Source organism: Heloderma suspectum, chromosome 1 (assembly GCF_057233095.1).
Source record: "Heloderma suspectum isolate Gila_16-S chromosome 1, 16-S_ref, whole genome shotgun sequence".
Lineage (NCBI taxonomy): Eukaryota > Metazoa > Chordata > Lepidosauria > Squamata > Helodermatidae > Heloderma > Heloderma suspectum.
In genome coordinates, this window is record NC_139458.1 from 326,632,528 (window position 1) to 326,654,572 (window position 22,045).

At 41.7% G+C, this 22,045-nt stretch overlaps 1 protein-coding gene across 1 annotated transcript in view; it reads left to right on the top strand.

Annotated features, from left to right (window-relative positions):
• The window catches only part of RFX6 (regulatory factor X6), a 56,009-nt gene that overhangs the window by 22,331 nt on the left and 11,633 nt on the right, over nt 1-22,045 (top strand). The window contains exons 6-13 of the mRNA XM_084815605.1: nt 84-111; nt 6,157-6,264; nt 7,785-7,862; nt 7,956-8,069; nt 9,416-9,465; nt 10,870-11,029; nt 14,978-15,122; nt 18,787-18,896. Of these exons, the coding sequence (XP_084671731.1) occupies nt 84-111; nt 6,157-6,264; nt 7,785-7,862; nt 7,956-8,069; nt 9,416-9,465; nt 10,870-11,029; nt 14,978-15,122; nt 18,787-18,896 (793 nt within the window). The remainder of the gene's footprint in view (nt 1-83; nt 112-6,156; nt 6,265-7,784; nt 7,863-7,955; nt 8,070-9,415; nt 9,466-10,869; nt 11,030-14,977; nt 15,123-18,786; nt 18,897-22,045) is intronic.

Below are 22,045 nucleotides of genomic sequence, written 5' to 3' on the forward strand. Positions count from 1 at the left end.
TTACAGTATTAGTAGTACATTTCTCAAAATTGTGGTCCAATATTCTTTCCTGAATTAAAAGTGAAATATCTTGGTTTTCAAAGGTTTTCTGGAAGCAAATTGAAGAATGAGGTGAGTAGTGGGTGCTTTGTTATTTGATCTGTTAGGGATGGTTGTATTTGTAATCACAGGAACCTGAGGACGCGCAGATCTCTGGTTATTCCATGATTGAAGTCTAACACCCTTTGAAATGACAGGATTGCACTTATGCAGCCCAAACCTATGTAGTCTTGGCCAGTTCTTTATACAATTTTAGAAGACTGGAAAAATGCAGTCTTGATTGGAGGAGGATCTGAAGCTAAATTAGAGGTAGATGCTGTCTAGCGATTTTAATGGTTTCTGGGATATTTCCTTCCATGTCCACATGTCGTCGGTTGTTAGGATTGTTGTTTTATGATATATTTGGCTAATCTGTTGTTTCGTTGTATCTTTTCGTGAAACTTGAGTGTTTGGGAACTTTGAGAGATGGGCTGTAATATAAAGCTGAGAAATAATTATAAATAATAATATTTACCTAGAAATTAACCCCGCTGAATTTCAGTGTAAAATTCACGTTGACTGCAGTTCAGTGCTTTGCATGCAGAAGATCACAGGTTCAATCTCGGGCATTTCTAGTGCACCCAGACTGAGCTAGATGGGGCAGAGGTCCGACCCATTGTGGCTTCCTTCCTTCCTAGTGATTTTCCTAGCCTTAGGTGATGCCCCCAAGGCCCTGATCCAGCAGTGAGTTATGTATGTTTAAATCCATTGAAACTGATTGGCACCAGCCTTTAGTGCAACTCTCATCAAGACTGTAGGCATACCAAAGAAATACGGTCAGGTTCCATCTTAGAAATTTAAGTCCTAGACTTGGGGTTTCCAGTGTGGTGTCCAGGGGCACCTCCCTTGGCGCCTGCCAGGTTCCCTACCCCTCCTGATTTCTATTTCATTTCTTAGGATTGTTTTCATTACTTTTTTTAAAACTGGGAGGCTGGCTTGCTGCAAAGCAAAGGGCTGCCCTCCAGCACCATCTTTATTTGGGTTCAAAAGAGCGTTTTTGTGTTTTGGAGCTCAGACCCCACCTCTGCCTTGCACTTAAGTTCTTGGGCCAGTTACTTTTCTTTTAATCTCATTGTTGTTACTGTTGTTCAGTCGTTAAGTCATGTCCGACTCTTCCTGACCCCATGGACCATAGCACGCCAGGCCTTCCTGTCCTCTGCTCTCTCCCGGAGTGTGCTCAAGTTCATATTCATTGCATCAGTGATACTATCTAGCCATCTCATCCTCTGCCGCCCCCTTCTCCTTTTGCCATCAATCTTTCCCAGCATCAGGGTCTTTTCCAGGGAGTTTTCTCTTCGCATCAGGTGGCCAAAATATTTGAGCTTCAGCTTCAGTATCTGTCCTTCCATTGAGCAGTCAGGGTTGATTTCCTTTAGGATGGACTGATTTGACCTCCTTGCAGTCCAGAGGACTTGTGTGTTTTGTGATCCACAGTGCCCCCCAAGGCAGCAATTTTATGAATGGACAAGTTTGGGGATCCCTACCCTAGACCATCCTTTTCCTACCTTATATTTCGCAGCTCTGCATGATCCCTAGTCCTTTTGGAACCAGTTTTCCAGCAAGATCTTTGGATCCAATTCAGTGAGCCTAGTCATAACACTCTTCATTATTTAAACTGTTTAAACCCCACTGTTTAGATGAAAGGACTCCCAAAGCAGTTTATGTAAGATCAATAAAAGCAGACAGTCTTTGCCTGAAAGCTTACAGTATAAAAGACCCCACACAGGAGGAAAGAGGAAGACAAGCAAACTTCACATAGCCATTGTTAAAGTTATGTAGTAGATTGAATAATAAGCAGTTGGAAATAGCTCAGGGAGAGGAGGAGCCAAATGGAGCTGATTGATAAGCAGGGTCAGTGGGAGTGTCCCTGCTCCCCCCCCCTCTATCTCTCTGCAGCAGCCTGATTGAATGGCTGCTGCCCGATGACACTTAAGGAGGGAGGAACCAGTGGAGCTAGGGTATCTCTACACCAGCCTAAAATTCTGAATTTGTGATTGTTGTCGATCACAAACTGAATATGAGCCAACAATGTGATGTGGCTGCAAAAAAGGCCAATGCTCTTTTGGCCTGCATTAATAGAAGCATAGCTTCCAAATCCTGGGAAGTACTAGTTCCCCTCTACTCAGCACTGGTTAGGCCTCATCTGGAGTACTGTGTCCAGTTCTGGGCACCGCACTTTAAGAAGGATGCAGACAAGCTGGAGAGGGTTCAGAGGAGGGCAACAAAGATGATCAGAGGACTGGAAACAAAGCCCTATGAGGAGAGACTGAAAGAACTGGGCATGTTTAACCCCGAGAAGAGAAGACTGAGGGGAGATATGATAGCACTCTTCAAGTACTGGAAAGGTTGTCACAGAGAAGAAGGCCAGGATCTCTTCTTCATCATCCCAGAGTGCAGGACACGGAATAATAGGCTCAAGTTACAGGAAGCCAGATTCCAGCTGAACATCAGGAAAAACTTCCTGTTAGAGCAATATGACAACGGAACCAATTACCTAGGGAGGTGGTGGGCTCTCCCACACTGGAGGCGTTCAAGACGAGGCTGGACAGCCGTCTGTCAGGGATGCTCTGACTTGGATTCCTGCATTGAGCAGGGGGTTGGACTCGATGGCCTTGTAGGCCCCTTCCAACCCTACTATTCTATGATTCTATGATTGTGCATTTAAAATGGGGCTTTTGCTTCCACTTTAAATGCAGGATCACAACGACTCCCTTTTTCACATGCTTCCTTCTTGACCACCTTTCCCCCTCCTTCTCCCCAGTATCTGAGTCGTTCATTATCTTTCACTGATCTTGCTCCTCTTCTTGCCGCTTTTCCTCTTTTCACGGAGGGAACTCAAGCAGAACACAACAGGGTAATTTGATAGCTCATTATCTGCGATCTGTTTAAAAATGGAACAAAGGGCAGGAGACACTTTGAATTATCATGGTGTCATGTAAAGAGCCCGCAAACTTCCATGAAGGAGCAATCTCATCGCAAGATAAAAGCTCAGTGTGAAGGAGCCCCTAGTCTCTCAAGCAGAGCCAGTGAAATGGTCTCGTTTGCTTCCTATCTCTCCCCAAGGGCCAAGCTCAACATTTTCCTAGTCGCACATAGTATAGCAGTGTCCATCATTTTCCTTACTCTTGTGCAAGTGAGTGTGGCCCCAATTCAGATTGGAACCACAGCACTCTGGGATGGGGGACTGTTAAACCTTCCCCCATCCATTTCCCCCTGAAATTCCAACCAGTGGTTGGGTGGGTTAAAAAAAGAAAAAAAAGTCTCTGTTGGAGTCAATGGAGACTTTCCCCCTTTTTTACCCCCTCCCTGGAGGGAGGGGAATTTCAGGAGAGAAATGGGATGGGTTAACACTCCCCCCTCCCAGACCACTGTAGTCCTGATCCAAATTGGAGCTGTGCATACTTACACAAGAATAAGGAAAACTATGATGCACAGCCACACTATGCGTTATTAGCAGAATATTTAGTTTGGCCTTCAGCTACAGCCAGGTGGAGAGGCTGCTGCCAAGTGACAGATAATGGAGGGAGGATACAGTGCATTTGTGTACAGAGTAATCCACAGTCATTATCACATTCATCCTATCCACAGTCCTATGAGGTATCTCATTATTATTCCTATTTTAGAGATGGGAAAACAGAGGAATTTTAATGGATTGATTTATTTTATATTGATAACTCGTTCTTCCTCCATGGAACTGTGGGCCTGTTCTGACATGGCCTGAACATTGTCGGAGCAGCTGCACTCAAGCTATTTCTCACATCGCTGTGGTAATGTCAGTATCTCTAAACAATGCGGCTCTTTCCCTCTCAGGCATTGCCCCAATTTTAGGAAGTGTAATTTTTTAAAAAGATTGTTTAAGTGCGGCAAGCTATCATCCAGGTAACCTAAGAGATAACTTGAATGCTGTATGGAATTGTAGTAATAACATTTGCCCCATTATGTTACTTACTAATTTTTCCAAAACCCTCTTTGCAGCATAAGGGTTAGAAACTTGCTTTATCCATCAGTGAAAGTGGTGTCCTCAGGCAGTATCAAATCTTCTGCTTGTACATTATTGCAGAATATACACAGCCCTGCCTATAGCTTCATCTCCTAAACAGCATGACACAGTTTAGCTGGTGTTTTGTTCATCTTCTTCCTGAAGCAGAGAACATCAGTGAATTCTTTTATCTCAGTCATTTAAATGTGCCCTTAGAGGTTGCATGATTAACTAGGCCAATAATACTGTAGCCATTCATTTTCATATTAAGGCTGCAATCCTATGCACACTTACCTGAGAATAAGTCCCATTGAACTCAGAGGGACTTACTTCTGAGTAGGTATACGTAGGGCTGTGCTACAAGTTGCTTTACAACAGATGTTTTTGATGGAAAAGACAGCCCTGGCAATGGCTTAAAATTAACTAAAGTGGAGCTCAAAAACAAGCTTCCAAATTTGTTAATGGTGTGAATATTTCCTTTGCATCCAAGACAAATACGCACAACACACCACCTTCCTAATTTTACTCTCCATTTCCCAAAATATATTTAATGTATATTTGCATAATAATGTTTCCCAGATTGCTCTCGTTATCATTGTTTAAAAAAAAACCCACACAGAGAGACACACCGAATGCTAATAGGTAATTGTTCAACTACGGTCATATTGACTCATGACAGTCTTTTAAACTAGCTAATGTTTATGTCAACACAGAAGGTGAATGCACATCACTTCTTTCATTTAGCTCTTTATCTGTGTTTGAGTAGCCAGATGCTTAGGCACAGTGCAGCCTGAATATCCTTGTTTTCTTAATTTTAAAAAGAAAGGGATAATTAACACATCTAAAATGTTAATTGAAATCTTCCCTGAAGCATGAGACCCCCCTGGTTAGTAGACAGAATGCTAAGCAAGGCAGACGTTGGTTTGACCAGCGTGGTAATTCTGGGATTGCCAGTCTGAAACAGATGCAAAATCTTGTGGTAATTGAAATATACAAAAAGGATGCAATGGGCAAGGCAAAATGGTTGCACTTTCTCTGTGTTTGTCTTTAGCTATTCACATTCCACACATCTGGATGTATGGTGTACACTGTGTGTGTGAGGTGGCAGGCAGCACCTTTGCCCACCTCACCAGTTAGGCAAGGAGGGAAGAAGGCATGAAGGTGAATGCTACCACCTCTGCAAATCTGCAAACACTGAAAAGTTTTTTGTTTTGTTTTTTAAAGCAGGGCTGTGGCAGCAGGGCAGGAAAGGAGGGAGAAAAGCAACCCTGCTTTTAAAAATAACGGGAACTGGTGTAGTTGGGGTCTCCCGAAAGGTACCTCACCTGGGCCCCCATCAAACCTGTATATGTGACAGCATCTGCTGAGGGCCCACAAACCAAAGGGAGCCTTTGACAAGGTTTCCAGTCTCAGGCAATGTGTCCTGCTCCTCTATGACTCCTAATCCTCTCCTCCCTCATAACTCACCCAGACTCCCCCAAAACCAATAGTTTTTTAAAGATCTGCAAACACTACAAAATGAATACATTACAGGAATCTTGCAATCATATACTGATTATCATACTGTTTTCTGAGTGAATCATGTGAGTTTCCTTCCTGTGGAAAGTTTTTTAAAAAAATTCCTAAAGACTATGAAAAAAATAATAATAGTACATACATTTTAAAGGCTGGAGGTCGTGGAAATCTTAAAGAGGAGGCAACAAAGAGAAATTACCAGTTAGGGAGGTGATTCAGAAAGTAGCTACCAAATCCTTATCTTTTCTGTCCTTTCCCAACCATTTTGTCCTTTTAATCCTTGGTGCTGGTATTCTTTTAAAAATGTATGTCTTATGCAGTCACTGGCAGAAGGTACATAGGGGGCCTGGGGAATTCTGCAGATCTGGTTATCCTGGGAAGTGCTTCTGCCAAATTGCATTTCTGCACGATGCTAGAGCAGCACCTGATTTTACTGATGCAGGCACTGTGTGCACTGAAAGCTTCATAATTCTGTCCCATCATCAGTAAATGGATGCCAGTTAGCTTGGCCTTCCTCATTATGGGTATCGTTGTGGCTGGGTTATTGACACACATTTGTAAAGTCATCATCTCACATGTTATAGGGTGGATTCACTCGGAAATATTCCCTGAGCTCCAAAACTGGGACCCTCCTTCCAGAATTTCCCAGTGCTCAGCATCTTGTGCTGGATAGATGCATCTCTAAAGACAAGGTAAAATGTGAAGTGTTTGTATATTGAACTGACTTTTAAATCTGCACTTTTTATTCTAATCTCTGCCCTCGAAGGCTTCAGGTAGTGACATGAAACAACTAGAAATGTCTATAATCAAATAGGCTTGACTGATTTATAGAGGGAGCAAACCTCTACTATCGCCTATTAACTGGCTTTCCATTGGAAAGGTGGTTGAATTATTTACATATTAACTTGCCCAATATTTTACAGACAGACGGTATTTGCCTTGACAAAGGCAAAACAAAGAAATAGTTAGGAGTCCTATCCGTTCCAAATACCAATGGATTAATTTAGCACTGATAAGATAACGGGCAAATTATTGGAGGCAAATTATGAAGTGGATTTTTCCTCCTGCCTTTTTTTGTCAATGAACATTTGATAGCCTTCTTGTGTTTACTGATCATTTTAAAACTATGTACTTGTAACTGTGGGGTTTACATGCTAGTAGACAGGATTCTGTTTTAACTAGTAGATTGTGGTTATTTCTTTGTAGATGTTTGCTAATAATCTGAGATTTTGTAACAAATTTTAATTTTTAGTTTTATAATTATCTACAGAAGGGGAACCTAAAATGGCTCAAGGATTTCATCATATACCTGTGACATAAAAAAAAATTATATATCATAGGTTTCTATGTTAAAATAAGAAACACATTAACAATGCTTGCCCAGAAGTAAGTCCTGCTGACTTCTATGGGACTTCCAGTAAATGTGCATAGGACTGTTGGCCATTTTCCCTTGATTTGGCCTTTTTAGACTGACAAATCAAATCAGGGAGATCCAAAGATGGAGGAACCAAAGATTCCAAAGTCCTGTGAGGTTTAAACTGGCAGGGGAGAAGTGAAAGGGGAGCAGTGTTTTTGTTTCTCCCTCCCCCCCTTTTTTTAAAAAAACAAATTCTCTCCCACAGAAACCAGTGGAAGTTAATGTATGCCATCACCAGGCTCTGTCACTGGTTTGCGGTATGGCTGAGAGTTGGGAGAGCTGTGGAACCGCAAGATTCCTAAGCACGCCCCCACAGGCATATCCAGCATACTTCCGACAGTGGAGTTCTGACATTGTAGAAGAACCGCCCACTGAGTTTTTCTGTGGTGGCTGGGAGGGGAGTTCTGAGGTTGGATCTCTCTCTTTGACCTCAGAGAGGGAGAGCTATGGCCCCTGGGATGCCCTCTCAAGGACCGTACAGTTGTACTGTAGAATGTCAAAACTGGCAAACGACATAAGGGCATTTCATTTCTCTCCCTAGTTTTGATTAGTTTTTGTTCCCGCTTCAGCTTTGTGAAACCCAGGTAGCTGAGTTCATGCAAAGCATTTGTTTGTCACATTTATTCGTTGCTTGATAATGCACCATTCCCTAAGCAGCATACAAGATAAAACAAAATTAGAACAATGGGTCATATCCAGTGGTGTCCATTTTCAAGCCACCCTGCGGCTGGCATCACAGATTCCCCCTGAAAAATTTAATTGAATTGAATTTCATGTTTTTAATTGCTAACATAGGTGGACACCCTTATCATGATGTATAAAACCCACTGTCAGTGTGTCCTCGACAATGCCATTAATGGAAACTTTGAAGAGGTAAGACTTCTAGAAGCACGTGTCTACCTGTTACCTGTCCAGCAACATGGCCAGTATATAGTTCATGCGTGTGCTCTGCTTGCGCTTCCCTAGATCCAACATTTCCTGTTACATTTCTGGCAAGGGATGCCTGACCACCTTCTTCCTCTGCTTGACAATCCTGTTATCATTGACATCTTCTGTGTTTGCGACTCAGTACTGAATAAGGTGTGTTGAATACTAACTAAAGTGAATGGATGTTGGAGGTTTCTTCACTGGTCTACTTCTCAGAGAGTTGGGAAACGGCCATGTGATACAACCCTGTGTCTGGGTTGTACCACTTCAGACTGCGGGTGGGATTCACATAGCTGAATATTTTCTCCATACCGCCCTCCCCCCAATGTACACAGAAAGTAGGAATATTAGGTGTCCTTTCTCTTTGACATCTAGTTTCCTACATGAAACTAACTTTTTCTGGGAGAAGCATTCAGCCCCCCCTGCAGTCTGAAGTGGTACAGCCCAGGCATTGGTTTACCGCTTCAGTGAGAACTTGGCCACAGTTGTTTGACGTGTAGCCAAGTAAAATCCTATGAGGAAGATGGAATCCTGAATTTGGTGACTTTGGACACTTTCAGTTGGCGCATCTCCTGTTTCCTTGTGGCCTGTGGATAGGTTGATGCGTGGCTGTTTGGAAGGTGAGCAGTTTGCAGCCTTTGCAGGAAAGTGTTTTTGGTCCCTACAAACACTTTGACCTGTTAACTTCAGTGACTGTAATAACTGGTCATTGAATTAATCCCTCAGGTCAGGGGTGGACAACACCCAGCCCATGGGCCACATCCGCCATCCTGGCCTTAAGTACACCCCCTGCTGAATTCGCAACTGTGGCAGTAGCAGTGGCAAAACAACCCCACCAACTTTTGATGGCAGGCCATGATGGTGGCCTAAAAAGGCCATATTTAACTTTAAAGACTTTAAAGCTAGATTTGGGCTTTTAAGGCCACGTGCACAGTTTGCTGCCACATTTGGTGGCAAAACACCGATTGTTTAACCCATGGGCTGTTGGGGACACGTGGTAGAGAGCAGGTGTGCTGCCTGCAATGCACCAACCACTTCTGCTTTTAATCAACCTACGATTGGCCCATTTGTAGGTTGTTGAGCATAACGTGCGAATCTGGAGTGCTGGGTTGTTAGGGACTAAACAATGCAGTGGTTAACCCAGCAACAAACTATGTTAGCCCCTAAACAACCCAGCGCTATGGGTTCGCACATCACGTTAAACATCCTATGAGCGGGCTGAACTTTCTAACCTCCTGCTTCCTGAGCAAAAATGTCCTGACTTCTGTATTCTAACTAAACTTTTGACCTATAAATGCTAAAACTGTTAGCTTTTATGGACCTAAAATTATTAAAAGTTTGGCTGAAACTGACTAGCACAAAACATTTAAGCCTGTAATATCCTATAACCAAACTAAATGCCAAAAATGGAAGACAGTTCTGTCCTGTTACAAGCTGTATTCGTCTATCTGAATATATTGATTTCAGAGAGATGTCATCTTCTTGCTTTTGTATTCAAGGTCCTTACAGATGTACTCATCCCTGCAACTATGCAAGAAATGCCAGAAAGGTAAGAAATGATCTGCATACAATGTTGTTGTTTGAAACCTAAAGATGAACGTTGTGAAAACTGATATCTAAGAAAAATACTTTACCAACTTTAAAAAAACCACTGATGTGTTGATAACTAAAGATGAGAATAACTGCAGTAGCATATAGAGCAGCTTCGTTGGCAGCAGTATTTTACCTAATAATACGATTTATGTGTGTATTGTATGAGATACTTACATATTTATGTAATGGCAAAACCTCTTATGTCGGGCACTGAGGTGATCACCTTTCGAAGTCGTAAATGTAATTTATGAGTACATTGTGGGTCACAAAATAATACTGTTGGTCTGTAAGACCCTTATTTTTATTTTGGTTGCATTTATTTGTCCCTATCCAGCAAGACAGTGTAGGCTGGTGGCTCCAATTTCTCTGGGGCTGTGAATCTATTTGGGGTTCAGTGAACCAGCCAGAACTCTAAAGGAGCTATCCAAGGTGCTGAACCTATTTGGGGGCTATGGTTCAGCACCTTGGACAGCTCCTTTAGAGAGCTGACTGGTTCCGGCTGAAGCACAGAATGGATGTACAGCCCCACCAAAATCAGAGCCACCAGCATCCACTGCAGCAAGGGTAACCCAGCCCTGTATGGTCAAAAGGGCACTGGTTTCTGTTGCTGCATCTCTGCCACCATCACACAAGGTTGTGTACAGGTTTCACCTTGCTGGTGTTCATGCAAGTTTGTTCTGTCAGTTTTGGCAATGCTGATTACCAGTTTGGGGAAAACTGCATCCAGCCTTCCTTTCCCAAAAGCTGATTAGTGCTGTCCTGTAGACAACAGTGTTAACTATCTATACAGTGGATGTGGACACAGATCCTTTCTGTCCATTACTAACTAGTGTTGTCTCTTTTTTTTTGTAAATGGTATCTGCTGGATATATTTCCCTGGGCTGGATCTTGTTTTGTTGTGGAATGGATTGCTTTTGTTCGCTGTTGCTTAATACTCTATTCTATAGTCAGTTATGACAGAATTATTAATACATTTAGATCAGATAGGTTTGCAGTGGCAACTGCCAATTTAGCTACAGCCAAAATCTGTTGCACATTGATACTATGCCAAACCAGGCCAAGGCAGCTAGTTGGTGCGGGTACAATAGCATTGTCTTATCTTGTTATGCCAAAGCATCATAACATCATCCATTGTGACATTTGCCATTATGGGAGTCCTTGTCCCCAGTCTTACAAACTTGGCTTGGGTCCTGGCCATATGGTTTTTCAGTTAGATTCAAGCAGTGAGGTATGGTTTATGTTGGCTTATCAAATATATGGAATGGGCTATTTAGCATTTTTGTTTGGCAATATGTGGTGAGTATATCTAAGGTCGATTCATAAACAGACTGTAGACTGTTTTTCCCCTTTTTCATTACAGTTTATTGGCTGATATAAGAAATTTTGCTAAAAACTGGGAACATTGGATTGTTTCATCATTAGAGAATCTGCCAGAAAACCTCGCAATAAAGAAATTACCAATAGCACGAAGATTTGTATCTTCTCTGAAGCGTCAGACGTCCTTTTTGCACTTAGCCCAGGTAAAGCTAGAGTAAAAACCATTGCACCGTATGTATAATACAGTAAATTCAGAGGATGTGTCCTGGAGAGATGGGAAAATCTTGTTCCTAGAAATTCTTGTTTCTAGAAGTAAATACTCATAAGACTTACTTAGTTCTTGTGGACCAGTCATTTCTTTCTTTGTGTTCTCTCCACCTTTTCTCCATCTTTCCTGTCTGTTGTCCATGGCATAAAAGATGTTGTGCATACTCAAGGGAGAGTCATGTGTGGATGGTTTATGATCTTCTAGTCTATCAACACCTAGTAGTCATGATAGTTAAATGGAACATCCATTTTCAGAGGCAGTATGTCACCGATAACCAGTTGCTGGAGGGCAACAGCATGGGTGGGCAATTGCTTTCACATTTTGTTTGTGGTCTTCCTGGAGGCATCTGGATTACCACCGTTGGAAACAGGTTGCTCAACTAGATAGACTTTTGGTCTGATTCAGCAGGACTCTTCTTGTGTGTTTATGTTCTTAGTCTCCTGTACTTTCATAATGTTAATAATTAAATGGAGCAAAAAATAACCATATCTGATTTGGTACCAAAAAAATCATCTTCAGACAAGGGAAATAGCAGTTATTACTTTATGTACCATTCCTTCACTCCATTAATGCTAATTTCAGCTTATTTTTTCTGTTGCCTCTTACAGGTTTTCTTTGACATTTCATCTAGGGTGCTAATATTTAATACCCTTAGTATTAAGCATATTCTAAAGTACTCTGTGGAAAATCTTGTACTTTATCATTAATATTTGTAAAGATATTTTCCGTAGCAAATCCAGATTGATGAGAAAGACCCAGGGATGCTCCAACCTTCCATAATCTTGGACATTCTTTAGGTCAGCTGAATATGATTATAAGCATTTTCACACAGTTTGTGAATGCATGGGGGTAACTGGGATCATGCCCACTGTCTCCATTCCCAACCTCCATACATTTAACTAAAAGACTGAACAGGGCCTACATGCATAGGCTCTACATGTGCGATCAGGGGCCTGCCTTTTGTGGAGTTCCTGTTTATGCAGAGAGACTCTACGCATGTGTAACTCGTATGTCTGGATTCTATACAGACTAAGGTGTTGTTCTCACATACGATTTGCTGCGAATTGGGAGTGTTAGGCGGCCGTTGGCAGCAGACGTCATGGCAAAACTGAAGCCATCCCAGGCTTTGCAGTGGAAAATCCGTATTTTCTGATGCTATTTATATTCTGGGGTTTTTCCTTTAATTTGGGTTCTCCATGCTTCTCATGCTGTGTGCTCCTATCCTCTGCACCTACTGCAGCATGATAGCCCGCCCGGGGGAGTGTCAAGGGGTGTTTCCCCTGCCTGTATTTCCGCCATTTTACACCCAGGCACTCTGGATTTCCAGTATTTATTTCTCCTCGCTTCACTTCGCCTGTCATTGCAGTTGCTTTTTATCTTCTTCATTACATCAGCCACCCTGCAAACAAAGTGACCCCTGTTTAGGGCCCCCCAATGTATTTTTTTTCTTATAAACTGATCGTGCATTTGGCCAGGCTCAGCTGGCATTAAGCACTAACTAGTGCTGCTTTAGCAGCGGGAACCCACAAATGGCTGAGCCCGGCTACACGGAAAGCAAACCAGAGCAACCCCCCTTCTGTGCATGTTTATTCAGAAGTAAGAAATAAATCTCACTCCCCTGCAGTGAATCTTTAACAGATCTCCATGCATATGCAGCCATGGTAAATCGTTAAAGCGTTTAAAGGGTTAAAGTTCTTTTCCCCCATCTCTGTGAGATCGCTGTCTCGATGCTGTGCTTCTCAATGTTCTGTAGTTTTTCTGTCGTTATATAAAGTTGCAGTAGCCACCAGCTTCTGATCTCATTGAGCAGGGAGAAGGAGAAAGGGGGGTAGAAAGGGGGGTTGGAAGCAATAATTCCCTGGCAGAGTGCTGGAATGGGGTGAAATTGAGAGCTGGGCTGCTTTCATGGGAAGCCTTTAGATGGGAAGCCTTTTGTCTTCTCAAGGCAAAAGTGTGCACATTGGGGAAAAGTGGGGTGGAGAGAATATAGTAGCAGAAGGGAGCCTTCAGAATTGTGAATTAGTTGCTCTCCATTCATAATAACATCGTAGCAGGGGGGAGCCTAGACATGGGGGGCAAACAAGCCTCTCTCATTGGTTGAGCAGCCCCTGTCAGTCTGATGATGTTCAGTTCTACCCCTACCCCACCTGGAAGTATGTTCTTTTCAAGCTCTGTGTGACCCCTGAAAATCAGAATTTAACAGCGCTGTACGCTCGGCTTTTCTTTCTTCATGTATCTCTGATGGACTAAAGCCAATTCCATGAAAATCTGGGTAATATTCCAATATGCTTCTTATTCCGTTCTCGTGAAGCCCCGTAGGGCTGCTCAAGGTTTTTGTTTCGTCCTTATTTTTAACTGACCTGACCTGATTTGCATTTCCTGGACCAATATGTGGATCGGAAACACAGTTGTCCTTCGGCCTTTGTACTTCTCCCAAATTTGCAGTTCAGTTTGTGGCTCAAAAAACATCCCAAAACACACATAAAGTGTGTATTTCGGATTAAGAGGCATACAAAAATTCATATTTTAGGATAAAATGCATACATGTATTTTGTAAAAAAAAAACAACACCCCAAAACCAAAAATGAAAATATTGTGAATTTTCATGCAGTTAAAAAAAACCAACCAGATTGATGTGGAAACAGGTTGGAGTGGTTTTATGAATGAATTCATGTGAAACTGACACGGACCAGAAATAGGCTGCTCTGTCCATCCCTAATGCAGACCCGCAGATGAACACTTGTAGGTTGGGAGCAGGGACAGCGGGTAGATCCCAATTCCCCCTCTCCGTGTGTTCGCTGAATGTCTGATAATGGTATTTGACACTACTAGACAGTCAAGGTAGACACCTGAAGTCCTCTTGCCTCACTGGAGCCCTCTTCCCTCCTTCCCACTGGCTGTGGGATATGTACAGACTACAGCACAGTGGCCATTTTGTATAACAAGATTTAGATACAGATCCCTGTTACTAATCCACCAGTTCTTCCCAGAGATGGAGATTTACAAGCTAGGGCTAGTTAGAATAGATAGGCCAAACACTTGCTTTCGGGGGTAGTATCCAACGTTAGTCCTATGTAGAGTATGTAGGACTAACACTGGATGCCACCCAGACAGTCCAGACTAGTTCTGTATTTGCTGCTGGGGCAGCTAACCTGAGCTAATTTCATTGCATCTGAACATTAGTAATCAATCTGATGTCAACGATAAAAACTTCGCTTTTGGTGTTAATTCCACTGGCTGCCTATTCACTACTGGGCCAGGTTTTAGTACTCGTATACAAAGCCCTAAACAACCCGAGACCAGGATACTTGAGAGAACGCCTTCTCCCTACCAACCTGCCCAGTCATCGAGGTCATTGGAGGACTTGCTCCTGGTGGTTCCACATGGGCCTGTGGCCTGATTGGGGTCCACCAGGAGAAGAGCCTTCAGTATGGTGGCCCCCTTTCTTTGGAATTCCCTGCCCTTGGAGGTCAGGCAGGCACCAACACTGCGTTGTTTCTGGTACCTCCTGAAAACAGCATTCTTCCAGGAGGCATTCCTCAATTGACTAGTTATGGTTTTTCTTAGCATTGTGTTTTTAAACAAGTGTAATTTGAATGTGGTATTTTAATCTTTTTATGCTCTTACTGTTTTATCTTCTGTGTTCACCGCTCCAAGATCTGTTCTAGATATGGAGCGGTATATAAATATTGTAAATAAATAAATAATTTCATCCATGCCAAATATTAATATTTAAGTAGGACAAAATAATAACCATTATCTGATACTGTACAAAAATGCATTCTTCAGAACACAAAGACAGAGGAACACAGGGGTATCTTTCCACCCTCCACTCCCCCATCAATAGCAATTTCAGCATATTTTCCCTGTCGCCTGTTCACAGATTGCTAGACCAGCTCTTTTTGATCAACATATAGTGAATGCCATGGTTGCTGATATTGAGAAAGTGGATCTATACAGCATGGGATCTCAGGCGCTACTCACAGTCTCAGGAGGCACGGACTCTGATGCCGAGGGCTACATTGAATGTAAGTTTAGGGTCGTATTAGAAAATATTGCTGATTCCCACAACTAGAGCATTTTTTCATATAAAAAGCACATTTAAGCATGTCTTGTGCTTTTTACATCATGCATGAACGCTGTGAATGCAAGAGAAATTCAGATGTTACTCCCAGGCAATCTAGGTTTTGTTTTGCATTAGAAGCCAATTTAAAACAAAGCTGATATAAGGCTCATGTGTGAAAATGCACCTCCTTCTGTAGATGTTTAATGCGGACACCTGAAGTTCCATGCAAGCAGAAGCTTCCCAATTCACTTCAGTGGTGGGAGGACCTCCATGCTCACCATCCCATTGCATGCACACAGCTGTCTCTGACACTCAAATGCATGTGGAGCTTACCTACTTTCATGGAACTGGATATGCTCTGGAAAGTGATAAGCATTGGATCAGGTGACTGTATACAAGTTACAACTGCAAATATTATGAGAAATTGTAACCTGTTTCGATCCCCCCGCCCCCAGCACATTGACATTTCAGACTTTTGGAGAAATCATTTCGGCACCAATGATATACTGAATTGCTCTTTGATGATTTATATGATGATCTGGCAAATGTCCTTGTGTCTAGCTATATTCTTTTATTCTATGTGTGGCAGTGAAAGTAATTCATCACATGAAGACTGCTGAGATTTAGTTTCTGAACTGGTTTTAGTTTCCTTTTTAAAGCAACAGCTCAAAGCCATATTTACATTTTCAGTGTAGTTTCTTTTCCTCTTTGTTGTTTACTCCATTCTCCTGTTCTGCTTGCATAGATTTCTCTTTGCTGTGAGGCAAACAAGGATTGATTAATTCACAAGGGAAGTGCAAATGTTACCTAGCTCTACAAGGTGCATGCAACCCCACTTGTTGAGGGCTGAAGTGGTTTGCTCTGGAGTCTATGTAGGTGAGAGTAACTGACCCAGGAGGGTACAGCGACACTACTAAGAGTTTATGGTATTTTACTTGTAAGTTGCTCAAAATCACCCTAAGTGTGTGTCCCAAGGAGCAGCTGGAGACGAGACCTAATCTACCCAGAGGTAAGTATTTTAAGTCCTACTGATTTCCACGAGAGACTTAAACATTTACTTAAATATTCTCCCACTGAAATTAAAGGACTTAAAAATGCCTAACTTTAGCTGCCCTGTATCATGCCTTTTCTCTTCAATGACGCTAAGTAGAGGTTCAAAGGATTGCATGAAAACTAGCAAAACAAAATCCAAATTTTCGCTCTGATTGCAAACAGTTTTCAGTTTTCATACTCAGTACAATACTCATTATTGTACTTGTTACTTAACCACTTTTGCCCCAAGATACTAGCTGCTTCCCAGCATGACAGGACTGTTGGATTTTATTCGTTCATCCCTCTGCTCAATTCAGTGGCAGACCATGCAGAACCTTGAGCAGCATACTGGATTCCATTCCACCTCCCTTGTTGATCTTTGTGCCTTATGGCCCTGCTCAGGGTCTTTGTATGTGATCCAGTCTAGAGGAATATGCTTGTTTATGGGGTTTGGCTCCTGACGTGTGGCAAAAAGTATTAGAATTAGAAATATTTTTGACCTGTGGCAAAAAAGCGTTCCAGTCTGTTGCTTCTCTAGTATAAATCCCCACCCCAACCCTCAACTTATTTCCCTCAGGCTGCTGGGATTTAGTTACATGTATTTGGGCATAACATGCAGTTAGGTTTTGAATTAGAGTATTTGTATTTAAGACAGCATAATCCCAGGGACTAATGCTCTAATCCTAAACACAATCCAAATACAAAGAAGGGCAGATACATGTTTTACAAAAACTAAAGAAAGAATATTTGTCATTTGACCAATGTTACCATAATTATGGTTCCACTAGAATATGTAGCAGAAACAATCTTAAAAATAAAGGGCATACACCAAGAGAATTATTGAATAAATTATTATCGTTGTTGTCATGGATAATTTATACGCCACCCTTTTCTGTCTCAAAAAAAAAGACACTCAAGGTGGCTTACATCCTTAAGCAAATACAAAACAATCTCCTTAATGACAAACCCCATTTCAAGTGTCCTCTAATTGTTTAGCAATATGTGTCCCTCCTGCTGTGGCCAAACCCTGCCTGCCCTTTTGCAACCTCTTTGTTCCCTGTGAAAGAGGCAGTTGTTTTTCTGCCTCTTTTGTGGGGATGATGAGAATTTAGGAGAAATTTTTCAGGGTGCAGGGCTTCAGTGCTTACCTTATGGTAAGGAGGTGGCTGATGGGTTTGTGTGTGCTCTTTATTTTTCAGTTCTTATCCAACTTTGTCCTTGCAGCTTCTCTGGCTTCTTGAGCTTCTCAGAAAGCCCCCTGGAAGACGTAGCCAGGACTTCCTCCCTTGGAGCTTTCCAGTGCTATTGCCTGCTGAGTGCCTGAAAGCTGAGTGAGGAGTGGTGGTGGTGGTGGTGGTGGTTAAGAGGACTTTTAACAATACCAAAACAAAACAAAACTTTTTTCACTCAGCTTTCAGGTACTCAGCAGGAAGCAGCACTGGAAAGGGAGGAAGTCCTGGTTAAGAGAGGCATTTATCATGTGCTCGTCATTCCCTACTCATGGTTGTTTACGGGGGGTTTAGATGACGTGCCCCTCCAGTTTTCCTCTGTGTCTAACCAACATTTTTGGCAAGTCTTTTTAGAGTAGAGAAAATGCAGCATTTAATTGTGAAAGTAAAAGGAAGCACAATTTCATCTTGTGTATTTGTGCTACTCTACAGTGCTCCCAGAAGTTATGTAGTGGAAAAGCAGGGAAGGAAACACTCCTTGTGTAGTGCTCAGTTCTCAGTTCTGTGACAAAACCGAAAGTAGACATGGGATTAACAGCCAATTAACACCCTCATGTAGAAAATTTCTAAATCTTCTAGGGGGCTTTCCAGAAAGCTCAAGCAGCTGAAGAGACTGAAAGGTCACAATGGAATAAAAAACTGTAAAAGAAAGAATGTAACCCCCCACCCCCCAGCCAGCCACCTCCTTACAGTACGATAAGCACACTGAAAAATTTCTCAGAAATTCTCATCCCCACCCACAATTTTTGGGTGCAACTTCTTTTCGCTCCTCCTCCCAATGAATGGTAAAAAAAAATAGATGGAAAAACGTGGCATGTGTGCCAGCCATTCTATCTTCTTTGCTACTTTCCATACACTTTTAAACTCTGAACAATCGCTTTGCTTCATAACACCCCCTCCAATTTTCTCCCAAACCAGCTAAGCCCTTAAATCCAGCCTCTACTCTAAATCCCCCCAAGTTATTTGTCTTAGGAGCTCCCCAACCCCTCCCCATGAACCCCTCCCCTCAACTATTCTCTGCCTCTTGCAACCAGACTTCTAAAATCATCCCCCACCCTCACTAACGCATGCCTCACAATGCTGCTGTGTCAGTCCTTCCAAACAAAATCTAAGCCCCACAACTATATAATCTTAGAATAGTATTCCAAGTACCATTTTCTTGGAAAATAAATCCAACAGTTGTCTTGATGAGCTCAAGGAAACCTCTGCAAGATACTATCTTCCCATTCCCCCTACCCCCCAACTGCTCTAATTCTTCCTTTTCCTTTCCTTTACATGCTACAAAACTATCAATGACTCTGGTGAGTGTCTTTCTCCCCTGTTCAGAGTAGAATGCAACCACATATTTTCCTTTTTACATGGTAGATGACTCTATTACAGTGTTCCAAGAACTGAAGGACCTCTTAAAGAAGAATGCCACTGTGGAGTCATTTATTGAATGGTTGGATACTGTGGTTGAGCAAAGGGTTATCAAGGTAAGTTTCAACAGTTCCATCTGGATTGAAGACTGAAATCAAATTATTCCCAGTTAGGTTTCTTTGTAGGCCAATTGTGTGGGTCTTCCTATATGAACGCACCCTTCCTCTAGGTGGTTCTTCCCCACCCACTTGGCACCTCCTTTCCCTGTGGGGTGCCTCTCAGATCCACATAATTGGCTCTACCTATGTGTTTGCTCAATTCTCACATACCTCTCAGGGTGTGTATATGTGAAAGAGGCTTTAGGAGGATCATAGCCTTGGAAACACTGATTTCCAAGGTTCTGTATGCAATCTGATGCACAGACAGTAATCCTGTACAAAGTTATGAATGCAGCAGTTTCCTTACTCCAATGAATGAAATGGTTTATTCCCATGCCATTGCAAAAAAGTATTCCATCTTCTCAATAGTGAGAAGATGGAAGGTTAGGGGACTTCATCACTGCACAATAAATTCATCACTGCACAATATTATATCATACAATTAGGTTTTTATTGTGATTTGCTTTGTTGTGCCTAGTGGTAGAACATCTGGAATATAAATTTTACAAAAACTAAACAAAACAGGAATGCTAAACTGCACTCAACTGGAACACACAAGTATATATTATATAATATTGTAATATAAGGGGGCAGAAAATAGTGTGAATACAAAAAGGACCCTTATATTACAATATTATATGATTTATACTCGTGCATTCTAGTTGTGTGCAGTTTAGAATTCCTGGGTCTGGTTTTGTCACAACTGGTGCCCTTTGCACTAGTCATGTAAATTTTACATACATACATTCCAAAATGCCATGACCTTTTATAATGGGACAGGGAGTTTTTTGTAGCAGTATTTTAATAGGATATACCATGAGTTTTCAAATGTTCTGATTTCTGATCTTATACTGAAGGTGAAAAGCAATATAATTGCTCTGCCCTAACAACATGTGAGAAGCCACTGGAATTATTAAATGGTGATTGTAAAGTGCCACTGAAGAAAAATAGCAAATCCAAAACAGCTCTGAGCCAGATATCTGTCAACAGACATATAAATAAATATATAGATATCTATAGGTATTTTTTTTATTCATTATAGGCTCAGTTCAGAAACAATTAGAGATGTTGGAGAAATCTGCAACGGAACCAAATGAGTTCAGATTTTCATAAATCTGACCCATGGATTCTGCAGCGGACCAGCTTTTCCCATCAGGTCAATTCTATGGACTTGTGGACTGGTTTTCTAACTTCCCTGAATTTTGCACAAATTTCATCATAGAAAAATGAGCAAAAATAAAAAAGGCCAAAATGTGCATTTCTCCATAGGCTAAAGTGTGAAAATGTGCATAGGGGGATTTGCACATTTTCACATGTGTGAATTTGCACAAATGCACATTTGAGCAAATATGAATTTGCGCATATTCAGAAACAAAAAAATCTGATTCTGTCAATGGGCAGATGATGGAATAAAAGGCGCCTGACAATCCGTGAAACACAGATGTAACAGATTTTACACAATCTGTTCACCCCTAGAAACAATGATCTGAGGAATAAGCCATGTGTGTACACACCCCCTCTTCCCAAACCCTCCTTTCTTCTCTCACACATCTTAATTCAATATTTGGAGATGTATTAAACCAGAGTTTTCTGTGGCATCAGAACTGGGAAACTGTGGTATAAACAACTGTGATCTGATATCCTGGTTTGTAGGAATTACTTAAAACCACACTTTCCAGGTTAGGATGTTAGGGAAACTGGTTTAACAAACTCTGAAAATATTGAATAAAGATAAGTGAAGGGAGCAGAAAGGAAAAGGAGAAAGGGGTGCGCGCACACACACACACACACACACATATGGAAAATTCCTGGTCCAGTTTGTTGGACTGGAATTGTTCCATCTGAACTGTGCCATAGTATTATAAAGTTTATACTTTATAGGGAGAAATGCTCAGCTGTGAGAAGACCTTAAGAATAGAAATCCATACAATCCCTATCATTCTAGTATTCAAAAGACATTTCTGTCCTCAGTTTCAAGAAAGAACTGAAATATCACAGAGTAAAATGGTAGTCTCAATTCTGTTTAACTAATCTTTAGATAATCACTATTAAACAGAGGACGCAAGGGAGAGGGGAATTGCCCACCATTCAGCATCTGTTACAGAGCATTGTTCCAGGACAAACAGGTATAGTTTCCAGTGTTTTCCTCCCACGTCTGGAAAAAAAATGCTGAACAATTTACTATATGAATCAAGATTAGCTGAGTAAGTGGTAATGATTTACAGAACACGTAATCCTTCCATTGCCCTCTACCTTCTGTTCATTTATAAGTGCAGGGCCTCCCCATCACACCAAATGGCCTCCTTTTGTTTGCTGTTTGAGAAACGGCAGCTTATAATGTTACCGCAAGCTGCCGCTAAGCCCTGGTAGGGTAGCCAGTGTTAGGACATCATATGACAGGAGGCCAAGCAGGTAGATGCACATGGTATTTATTTACTTATTTATTTCCTATTTAGCCCTCCCTTGCAAAACAATTCTTACAAGAAAACAATCTAATTACCATGCAAAACAATTCTTACAAGAAAACAATCTAATTACCAGGACTAAAAAAAGAGAGTTCATCCATTTAAAGTATTTAAAAACCAGTTCACAGTACTTTTAATAGAATGCAGTTTGAAACAAATATGTTTTGAAAGTCTGTTTAAAAACTCATAAAGGTGGGACCGTGCATACTTCTTTGGGGAGAGAGTTCCAAAGATAATGGGCTACTACTAAAAATGCCCTATCTCTAATGCCCACCAGTCTGCAAGCAGGGTCTTCGAGGCTGATCTGAAGCCTGGCAGGTTTGAATAGGTGCAGGAGGTACCTTCAAATAATCTGGTCCAGCCAACACCAGCCTGTGGTACCGACACCAATATCTGTTAAGTGCATCTGTGGTCAGGTTCATCCGTGATCTGACTTCAGCATCATGGATGTTTGATCAGTTATATAGTGCCATCAAGGTACATGGCACTACACAGAATATCTTAAACAAAAGACTGGTTCCTGTCCAATCAAAACTCCATCTCCATTTCAACTGTAAACAATAGTGAGAGACAAAGGCAAGGATTACAGGGAAGAATAATTGTTAATGCAGTTACGATGTGCTAAAGTATACACTTGCATTG